This window comes from Uloborus diversus, chromosome 2 (assembly GCF_026930045.1).
Source record: "Uloborus diversus isolate 005 chromosome 2, Udiv.v.3.1, whole genome shotgun sequence".
NCBI lineage: Eukaryota > Metazoa > Arthropoda > Arachnida > Araneae > Uloboridae > Uloborus > Uloborus diversus.
In genome coordinates this window covers 145,901,009-145,913,150 of record NC_072732.1, presented here as the reverse complement: position 1 = coordinate 145,913,150, position 12,142 = coordinate 145,901,009, and the positions used below count along the sequence as shown (strand labels likewise).

The 12,142-nt window shown below is 29.5% G+C and overlaps 1 protein-coding gene across 1 annotated transcript in view; it reads right to left on the bottom strand.

Annotated features, from left to right (window-relative positions):
• LOC129216586 (alpha-1,3-mannosyl-glycoprotein 4-beta-N-acetylglucosaminyltransferase A-like) overlaps positions 1 to 8,770 on the bottom strand; it is a 105,345-nt gene extending 96,575 nt beyond the window's left edge. Inside the window, exon 1 of the mRNA XM_054850801.1 lies at positions 8,635 to 8,770. Within this exon, the coding sequence (XP_054706776.1) occupies positions 8,635 to 8,770 (136 nt within the window). The remainder of the gene's footprint in view (positions 1 to 8,634) is intronic.
• Positions 8,771 to 12,142: the final 3,372 nt, after the last annotated feature.

The window sequence follows — 12,142 nt, the reverse complement described above, 5'->3', positions numbered from 1 at the left end:
TTTAAAATATGCAGAATTTCGATAAAAATAATTTTAACGAAGACGTGATCCAAAGTTTTACTTTTATGTGCATCCCAGTTTAAGTTTCAAAAGTAAAGCTGATTACAGTACATAAAAAAAGGGAAAATTACCTTCGAAAGGACTTTATGTTTAACGGTTGCGCAGTTCATTCTAAATTTAGAATTGTACTAAAAACGTCAAATCCCCGCATTTCAAAATGTTACATGGCTATAAATATTGTATGTATATATATATATATATATATATATATATATATATATATATATATATATATATATATATATATATATATATATATATATATATATATATATATATATATATATATATATATATATATATATATATATATATATATATATATATATATATATATGTGTGTGTGTGTGTGTGTGTGTGTGTGTGTGTGTGTGTGTGTGTGTGTGTGTAACCGGATAATTGCTTGTGGTCATTTTAGTCAATTGTAACAAAACAGTAAAATCGCATTAATTTTATGTTAGTAGTGTACAATGATCATTTCCTGAACTGATTCAAAGACGCTTGTGGAAACTCTTTTAGACAGCTCTAGGTCCTGAAACGCCTACTAAAAATACATTACAAATTCGCAGTGCATATTGGAAACACTTTTAGAAAGTCGTTTTGCAAAGACTTTTATTTCGAAAAAGTGTTTAGGTTGCTTGAATGCGCATATGTTCCAAATGTATTCCCTTAAAAAGAAGTGGACTGAAATGCGCTAAAAATCTGTCATGTATGCAGCTGAGGATATTTGTTAAATTTAAACGAGGTTAATAAAATATAACCGCGAAACATCGAGCTTCCACTCCGCCTTGTTTCAGAATTGTCCATTTTCGTGGAATGTCGATATGGAAAGGACAGTTGAAGATCGGAAAGACATAAGCCTCAGCGATAGTCCCCGTCACGTGATGGTCACCAAACGAGACAGTAATGTCATCAACAGTTTGTAACAACTTGTAGCAGTCGGTGACAAAACTATAAAGTGACCTCTTTCACATGTTCATATTTTTATTGTTGCAGCCACGCCACAATGAAGTCACATGAAACATGTCACACAGGGTGGCGACAGGAACTGTGAAAAAAAGTTATGTTTGTTGAACTAAAGATATATTTTAAACAGATGCTACTTTTTTAAATAAAATGGTTAAAAAAACAAGACAATTTTTTGGGGGCGGGGGGGGGGGCAACCTACAAAACAGTATATTAAATTTTTATACAATTGAAAGATTATAGAAAATTAAAAAAAAACTTTACGTTCAGAAACGACTTTGCATAAGAATTTTAAGAAACTATTAAAATTACTTTTAAAAACATGTGTATTTATGATAGAACTAAAAAGTAATTGAAATTATTTTGAACTAAGTTTTCAAACAGTATAATAATTGTTGCAAGAATAACAAGTAATAGTGAAAGAATAGAAGTAATGTAGTTATTCTTATATAATTAATTGACATATTTATGCAAAACAGATAAAACCATTTGACAACCATTCGTAGGGAGCTTTTCTCTAATCAAGAACATAGGTTTTAATGAATGAATACAGCATTTTAGCAATAAAAAAATAAAGATATTTACTAAAGTACACAAGTTAACTCTATTTCAAATGATTAAAGTATGTAATGAGAAAAAATCTTAGATTGTTTTGTAACAAACAACTTTGAAATGCAAGGGGAAAAAAGGGGGGGAAGCAATTTGTTAATTTAAAAATATATAAAAGAAGAATACAACTTGGTTATAAAATTAAAGAATCACTAAAGTCTGAAGAAAAGAAAACCTTTATAATCTGCGGTGACAACAAATAGTATAACGGCAAAAAACGAAGTTTTTTTATTGAAAGTTAAATTTTAGCAATTAAATTAAAAATGCGAAGAAGTAATTACTTTTAAGCTTTTATAGTATTAATTCAAAAACCAAAGATTTCTTCTTGAAATCGTGATTACAGTACGCTAATTACTTCGAGACAATGGAATAACGGCAAAGGAGTTAAGGCATAATTCCTCTAAGTTAAGGCTTCCTCTTTGCCTGTATGGTTGTTTATTTTACGTAGCATTGAAAGAGTAAAAGGAAATTTCAAGCTAGGTAAAATAAACAACCTAACAGACACAAAAGCAATCTTAGGAAGTTCATCCTGTGGTTAATAAGTAAGATTCAATACTTTGACGTTGAGGAAAAAAGATGCACAAATATGCGGCAGTGTATAATCGCACCTCATTAATTTTACTTTTTTTTGAACAGATAATTGGCAGAAAATGCGTAGGGAATTAAGAGTACTTAATTTTGTAAAGCAAAAAAAAAAAAAAAATTCTTCAAGAAATCAATTTTCCCTGATTTTTTGTTATTTTTTCAAAATTCCCTTATATTTCCCTGATTTTTCCCTGATTAATAAAGTTCCCTGACTTTTCCCTGATCTCCCTGATCTGACGCCACCCTGTCACATATGTGTTACATAGTGACTCCGACGTGTCACTTTTTGACTGACCATCGTAATTTGCAGCTGCGGGAAATCAACGTGCTAGGAGGGATCTGATAAATGTACGAATTAAGATTTAAAAAATACCTTCTTTACTCATTTTATTGTTATATTTTAATGTATTGAATCCCGTCTATTATTTTCACCAATTCAAAAAAAGTTTATCGAGCGGAAACATATTTTGTGGGTAAAAAAAGACATATCGCTTTTAAAAATATTTAGTTGTTTTGCTTGTTGCTCTAACGGCGAGGCATAGTGTCAAACCTTTTTTGAGAGATGGCATGTTTAGACAATGTTGTTTACTGAAATATAACTACTGTTAATGTTGAAGCAAATTACCTGTAGATCCTAAAATTTTAATTTCAAAAAATAATTTATGTATTTTTCTAAAAGTTAAGAATTAAATGACTCAATTGTTTGTAGTAGGGGACAGAGTGGAGGGAGTTCTGCGCTTTAAAGAAATTTTGCGCGTTTGTGTTACGCTACGTGCTCTCATTATACGTGGTTCACGATATTGCCATATTCAAGGAAGCTTGATGACTTACTGCAAAGAAGAAAAAAACATTATACTTGCTTGTTTTGTCTAAAATTATTTTCGCTTGTTGTTTCTTATGACAATATCTTTGTAAAATTTAAATGTGCTTACAGCACAAGTAAGTCTTGCATGTGCGTCTCGGGCCTAAAAGTTGAATGAAATTTATGTTATTATAAGCATTATAATTTTTTCTGTGGAAAGGGTTAACACCATAAGATACCACCCCGATTGACACTCGGTGGCTATAAATGCCTCTGACTAAAGGAAAAAATAAAAATGAAAATGAAAATATGTTACCTACACTCTTTAATGTATAGCAGAGCAGAGCATAAAACAAATATCGGAAAAAGTTAAACACTAGAAGTTAGATGTAGCAATTTTACACTTTCAACTACTTTTATTTAGAGCTTAACAAATTATTAACCAGCTTTAATATATTTACTGTTATGTGCAGAAAAGTACATTTCAAAATTATTGCAAAAAAAAAAAAAAAAGAGAGAGAGAGAGAGGAAATCAGGAATATGCTTCAAAGCACCGCAGAATTATAATACTTTTCAAATAATTTTCCTTATACATTGCTTAAAAATATTTTATTCGAATCTAAACAAATAGCCAAACGTAGGGACAAATAATCGATCGCAAAATGTTTTTCCGACAGAAACCACATTTCGAGATGTCCAAACGCTCTTGGACGTGAAAAATCCAAATGCTCTTTGACATTCAGTAAAACTGTGTGCCATACCTCAGTTGCTAAGATAAAAAATCACGTAAAACATAAAACTGAAGATTTAGATTCCGTTTCTAATATCAATATTTTTTGTCGTTTGTTTTATGTTATAAATTAATTTTATTTATATGCTTGTTTATAAAAATATATATAATGCAGTGCATTAATTCTTCTTCGTTTGTACTATTTGACTAATTGTAAAAATACGCAGACACATATCATTTTAGTTTTGCTTTTCTTGTCGTTGAAAGAAAATAAATTTTCCTTAAACCATAATTAGCTTAATAAAAAACTCCTATTTAATTTTCAAATATAAATTAGCACAAAAATGTTAATGAACTAAATTAGTTTTTAACATGATATTAATCATTGCTTAATAAGTTAATTAATTATATCTGTAAAATAGAGACATGGGTACGTTTTACTTTTCATTAGAAAGGGAGGATCAAAATGATTTTTTTTTTTTTTTTGACCTCCTTTATCAGTTTTATTATGGGAAAAACGTAGAGGATATTTTTCATTAATTCTCTAATAGGCATAACTGTGTATCAAATACTGCATGTAACATGAGTTTTGAGTTATTAATTAAAAATGTTCCGATTAAGTAGAAAAATGTTTAAAAAATATCAAACACAGCTTTTGCCACTATTCTCGTGGTGATATATTTTTTTCCAATGAAAACATATCAGATATGGGCCGTGATATATTTTTTTTTCAAATCGGTTACAAAGCTGAATATTGTTTAAGAACATCTGAAATTTCTTTTAAATAACCGCCAGCCACTAACTGATTACCTATCGTGGTTGTTTTCCTTAAAGACTATGACAGAAAAAGACATACAACCAGAAAATTGTGCGAATTTTGTATTCATTGGTGTTAAATGTTTCAAAAGTTTTGAATATTGTTTAAGAACATCTGAAATTTCTTTTAAATAACCGCCAGCTACTAACTGATTACCTATCGTGGTTGTTTTCCTTAAAGACTATGACAGAAAAAGACATACAACCAGAAAATTGTGCGAATTTTGTATTCATTGGTGTTAAATGTTTCAAAAGTTTTGAAATTCATAACCAGGAGTCAGCAGTTGAAACTACGAAAAATTGCCATCCTATGTGGTGTGGTATAAGTTCTACATGAAGAATAGTTTTTACATGGAACTATTGTACTATCATAAAACTGATATTCTTCGAAATTATTCAAAAAAAAAAAAAATCCTTTAAATAGCTTTTTATAACAAACTTTTTTTTCGTCTTTGTAAGGGTTTTTAACAAGTCACCAAAGCATAATTCTGCGCACACTATTTCTGTATGTCCAGAAATATAACCCATGAGCGTTATTATCTACATATGAATGCTCTGAAAACAAAATTTCATGGTATCTGTAAAACTGGTTTAGCTATTTTAAAATACAGACTCAATAGTTATACTATCAATTTTTGAATATTTTACAGTAAAATTATAAGTGTCAAAAACTAGGTAATTATGCTACAGCTAGTTCAAGTAGTCAGGAACGTATAGGACACGTATAAGACATTCTCATATAAACAATAGACATTTTACGATATTACATAAACATACAGATCAGATTATCCTAATATTAAATTTTAGATTGCAAGTGCATTTAATTAAAACAAATTCCATACATGTAATGAAAAACCGCAAGTCAACTTAACGGATGAACTTACAAAATGCCGCAATATTTTCTTACCTATTGGAGTTAAAAAAAATAAATAAATACTGTATGTTATGTTTAGTGTAAATTATGAAACGTTGTTACGATGGATTAAGCACTTTCTTTTTACGTTTAAGTTAAAAAAGACCAAGATGGACTTTTCCTCCTTGATCGTTCTAAGTTGACTTAGCTGAACAAGGTAGAAAACTAAAACAAAGATTCAAGGTCATGTTGAAGAACCGTTTTCATTAAGTTTTAAATCGTTACGCAACAAAAAAAAGTAAATGCAAGAACTAACAAATATCAAAACATTTAATAATAAATAAAAACATTTTAAAGTTACATCCCTAACAATAATCCTTCGAAATAAATGCAAAGCATATGTTGTCCTTAATGAAAATTACAGGTCATTCGCAATAATTTCGCTATACCGATTCAAAACAATACATTCAAATATACTACAGCAAAAAATATCCATTATAACAAGAAACTAGTTCAAATAAAGTATAAAATGAAGTGCGAAAGTAAAATTCCTAATTTTGAAATGAATTTTAACAGTGTTATTAATGCAAAATGGAAAAAAAAAGGAAAGAACATGCTATAGTTGGTTTGAAGCCATAGTGCCAATCCTAGTACGGTTATGAATATATCTTAACGGGCTCTTTCAACTTCCCTCCTTCAAGAGAAAATTCAGGCTTGTTATAGTAAAATACCCTCTACCAAGGGAAATTCTAGTTACACTAATACTGTAATGATCCTCAAATGCCTTGCAAATTCTGTTTCTATGAATCTTTTAGTATATGAAATATTCATCCGATTTTTAATTTTTCTTTCCGAAATTTTAGTTTTCATTATCATAACATGAAAACGCGGTGGTCAGATGCGCCAAAGTACATCATTTGGGACGTCATAAAGATCGCACCATATTTTCAAACTCGGACAGTTTTAAAAATTAATTAAAAAATAAGCGTTGGAAAAAAAAATCTCACTCCATGCTATTTCTTTTTTTTTTTTTGCTTATTCTATCAATTTCAGTGACTAAAATAGTACTTTTGTCTGAAGGAAGCAACTCCATTATCTAAAGATTGCATACATACGAAAACGTTCCATTCGAATGATCGTCGCAAACTTTTTTCTCATCGTATTAATAACTCTTATATTTTCCCTCCATTTACAACATAGTAATTGGAATGCAAATATTGATTTTTCTGCAAGAGCCTTTGATTTCGAATTACATTAAGCATTGATTCCCATACCTTTTCTAAATAGAAATTCAAAGTTACAACAAGCTCTTTCACAAGCTTTTCTTTAGATATATACATGAAACATATGCTTTAAAGTATATTATAATCAATTTATAATAAATTGATTATAATAAATCAATTAGGGATTATTTTGTTTGATTTTAAAACTTCAATGCAATGTTTTAAGGTTAATTTGGGAAAAAATGAAGAAATAAATTAGTAAAATTATGCAGAAAATAAAAGAAATTATTACAACTTTAAATTGCAAAATGCAAATTTGAGCGATTTAACTTTATAATACTTTATTTTACATTATTCATATTGTAGGTATCATAATACAACGGTATGAATTTTATAGAACAAAGGTTCTCAACCTTTGAGACAATGCGACCCTTTTGAACAATAATGTGAAATCATGCCCCCACTCCGCCTCCCAATTCCTTTTATGATCAATGCAAGTAGTACAACAAGATTAAAATATAATGCATCTACACATCTCTTTATTGATTTTTTGATTCCAAAAAGTGAAGTTAGAGAAGAAAAAAACTAAATTAACTTCTGTAACTAGGATCAAGGTGAGGTTGATATGTAATACATGTCCCTTTCTTTAATGGAAGCATTGACGCAAATTATCCTTCACAAGATTTTGAATATTTGATTTTAACTGTGAGAAATCACACTACGGGTCACTTTCAATGCCTTTTTCGACATTGGACTCGACATGTATGCCAGTACTGAAAATCTAGAGCGAAACATATATTTAGATAAAAACTTCACTGCTAGAAAACCTCTAACAAATGCCGATGATATCAAAAATACTTTGAAGTGACCTGAAAACTTTTGAAAAATACCTTTAGTTTTCATTTTATTTATTTATTTTTTCTTTCAAACATTCATGCTTCCCTGAAAAGTTTTCTACACCCTTCTAAGGTGTCGCGCAATCCAGGTTAAGAACCCTCGCTGCAGAACAAAATCACGCAAAGTATTATCAATCGCTTTTATTATCGATAATTTTGAAAGTATAAGACACAGCGGGATAAGCAAGAGACATTTTTCGATTCTTTTGTTCTGGTTACAGGCGACTAAACCATCTTGATTTCTCACCATATGAAAGTTGATTAGCTTACAGATTGGCTACGATCACAAATAAAAACTTTTTTTCTTAAATTAAAATTAACATTACGCGTAAACAAGTGTATTTTTTTCATTTTTTAGAATACTTAAAAGTTTGCTTGCTTAAGTTTTTAAATGCTGAAAAGACGATTTTACTCACATTATGTATCAATGAATATTTTTGATTTCACTATAGTTCTATTAGTAGATTTTTTTTTATCAGCCTTCTTTTGATAATAGCTATAAACATTTTAAATTAAGTTGTAACAAGAAAAAGAAAGTATTTCGTTATCTCTAAAAAGAACCAATTCTAATGGGAATCTATTGGAAAAAAATTCATATTTTATTTTTCTGGTTGCTATTTCTATTACGACAGTTCAAGTTTTAATTTTGAAAACGATTTTATGGATATGAAAAGTTAGTTAAAAAATCCAAATTATCACGGACATCTTTTTTTTTCTTTTTTATTTTTAATTTGATTATTGTTAAAGTTCTGTTGCGAAATAATATTGTACATAGATTTTAAGTAAATAAAAACTTGACAAAAAAAAAAACTAGCTGGATTGCCTTGAAAGACATTGTCTCTTTCTGCAGTGAAACTGCTATACTTGGAGCTCGGAAAAAGATAAAGGTAGTATGGTTTTCTTAAAAATATCCCTAATGATTTTTATTACTGCGTTCTTAAATGACATAAAAATAATGTAAATAATAAAACATGGCAATAATACGGCTTAGAATGAAACAAATTCAGTTAAAACATAATACAATTTCAGAAATATATAAATATATGTTTCTTATACAATATATATAACAGATTCTACAATTTAATAACTCTTACCTGGGCCAGAAGTGATAAGTAAAAATGTACAAAAAGGCACTGCTAAGACCGTAACGGCTATGTAAAAGAATATCAATCCAGGCCGCCGCAGAAGGCACAAGACAAAATTTAAACCATTTCCAGTTATCGTCGTCATACTTTCGAGTTTTTTAAAAGTCAGTTTGAAAAATATGTGGTAAAAACGGAGTCCTTATAGTGTGAAAAATTTAAGTTACTCTAGGTTAATTGCCTAGTTTAACCTGTGGGATAAAAGTCCAGGCTTTGTTTTTATAGAAAACATTTTAGTATCTCAATAATAATTTTCATATATAAATTACTTCTTTTGTTGCAAAATATTCTAAACGCTTTCGGTCAAACTTAAGCAAATTATTGCAATTGACTTCAGATTGAGTAAGAAAATATCTTTCCTTTTTAACTGCAATGCATACAATTTCTTTTAACAATTTTAAGTTACCAATTATTGCCAGAAAACACTTGAAAAAAAAGAAAGTTCAGAAAATTAAACCTCAGTTAAAGACCGAGAGAGTAACTGCGGCGAGAAAAGCATTCGAAAAATAGATGGCATAGCTCAATAAGTGATAAGCTCCTCCGCATCTTCTTGCACGCGTGCCAAAACGTCTTCAATTTACTGCGAGATTCTGTGGTTTTAACCTGACTGTCAGTTGGCTGCTGATGCGTTGTCTGGGGCCGAATGGGAAACTGCCGGCTTTTTACTACCTCTCAGATCGTTAAGAGGGCGCTGGCAGACAGGGGTGAAAGGATCCACGTGACTAGCGATGGATTCTATAACTATTTATTTATTTTTCTCCTTCTTATGTTTTAAGTGTAAAATCTTAATTTTATTAGACAAAAGACTAAGAAAAACATTGATTTAACTGTATTGTTTATTTTTAGTTGTTTTTCGAATTTGAAGCTATAAAAGATTGCCTTTCGTTTTAAACATTGCAAAAATTGCTCTTTTATTTTTATCGAAACATCGCTTCTGAAAGTCATTTATTTATTTATGTTTTTTTTTTCATTTACATTCATTTAATATATTAATTTATTTCTTTTTTGGGTATTAAAAATACTTCGGGGCAATGACTCACCTGAAAAGTATAATAATCTTTGCTTTAATTTTCCTCTTTATTTGTTTTGGTATGTTAAGAGCAATTCTCTATTGCATTGCTGTTTGAGAAATAACCGACAAACCTGTACACGGTTTTTACTAACAGATAGGTTCAAAATACTTTCTCACTATATTTATAAAAAAAATTAAATATTTTCCTTTTTCATGATGTAATACGTTTCTTAAAAGTATTTGTTTGATATTGTATTTGTAAAAGTACCTCGCTTCTGCGTACCAGTTAATTACTGAATTTGAAATGCCTCGACGTACGGAGTCAGAAATGAATAATTGACTCCTTATCGAACTTTGACAAAACTTTTCGGCACTGAGCTAACTCCATGACGTAGCAAAGAGAAAAATTATTGCAAATTGAACAACTTATTTTAAACAAATCTGCTGATGACATTGTCTGTAGTGAAATTATAAATCAACATTGTGTGTTTTCGTTATTTATTTATTTTTTTTATTTTTATTATTTTATTTATTTATTTTTTTGCATTGATCACATTAATTCTTACTTTCAAGAGAAAACTTTAAATTTCTAAGCCCAATGTTTTGCGATGACGAAAAGTAGGTGCTAATTTTTTTTCAATCAATTCAATTTCAAATATAGCACAAAGTCAAAAAAAAAAAAACCCTCTAATTAAACCAGTCTTAACTGAGTTACAGTCGTCGCCTACGATAAAGTATATCCTTTACATCTCATTGCAGTCTCCAAAAATGTGAAACAACTGAAAAAAAAAGGGGCCCATACGTTTTACTAGTTTGATTTTTTCAGAAAAAAAAAGAACGAAAGAAATAAGTTTACTTACTTTTCGGCCGTCTCAACTTTTATAGTGGAACTTTTTTTATCAACTAAAACAGATTTTCGGAAAAAAATATGTTGAAGAGAAATAAGTTGTATCGATGTCTCGTAAAAAAGTGTCTCACTTCACCCAAGGGTGGATGTTATAATAAATATCACTTTTTTGTACTCTCAATACACACAAATGCAATAACAAGAATTTACTGTGTGTAGGAAAGAACTCCGCTAAATTATTTCTAAGTTGTGCGTGCACTACTAGAGAGGAGGGAGGGGTCGTAAGAGCTATTGTTTACATAAGTCAAATTAAATTGTTTCAATTTCGTTAATTTAAAAATATTTTTGTAGAAAAGTATTTTGTTTCGAAAATCATAAACTTTAGACCTCATGCGGTATACCATCTTTTTCATTTCAATAAAATTGTTTGTGGTACATGTGGGTCTGTGGGAGCAACATTTTTTCGAATTGAAATTTTGATTTTATAAAAAAAAAATCGAACATTCTAATGAAATGCAGCGAGTTTTTTTTTTTTTTTAATAGATATAATCATACATTTAATGCCAGCTTTATGTCAAGAGTATAGAAAATGTCCGCCTTTTTACCGTAAATATTACGTTCTAAATAAAATTCTGCAGTGTGAGTTTTAATATTCATAAAATGAATAGATCATCTGTAACAACGTTTTCTGCTGAGAGAAAGACAACTCTTCAGACATCTGATTTGAAAAGCATTTCCACAAACGGCACCTCGCAACAAATGTTTGAACCTAAACGCCCTTACTATTTTGAAGTAGTTGATACTTCACTAATATTACTGGAAATAATAGATAGAATTGAGCCTAGGAAGGCAATATAATTTTAAACATGCAAATAAATAATTGTTAAAAAACAACTGTTTCTGACAAATTTACCGAAACTAGTGAGTTTAAAATTGAACACTGTAGTATGAGTTATAATATTAATTTAACTAATAGGTCATCTGTAACTACTATTTCTGCTTCGAGGAAGACAGCTGCTCAACCAATATGATTTGAAAAGCAATGCCAGAAACTACTCTTTGCAAAAAATGTCCAACAAACAACCATACCCTTTTGAAGTAGTTCATACTTCACGAATCTTGTTGGAAACAATTTATAGGATTGAGCCTAGGAAATAAATATTAAAATAAATAAATGCAAATAAATAGTAGTAAAGAAAAACTTTCTGACGAATTTACCGAAATTAGTGAATTTAAAATTGAACAGTGTAGTATGAGTTAAAATATTAACATAACTAATAGGTCATCTGTAACTACGATTTCTGCTGCGAGGAAGATAGCTGTTCAGCCATCTGATTTGAAAAGCAATGCCACAAACGGCTCCTTGCAACAAATGTCTAACAAACAATCCTATTATTTTGAAGTAGTTGATACTTCGCTAATTTCACTGGCAACAATTTGTACAATTGAGACTAGGAAGACAATACTACAAGAAATAAATACAAATAAAAAGTAGTTGAAGAAAAAAAGAAAAACCGTTTTAGACGAACTTTTAGTTTGAGGTCCATTATTTTACTTTATATGCTTTTTTTTTCCTTTTATATTTACTTCTTTATGCGTAG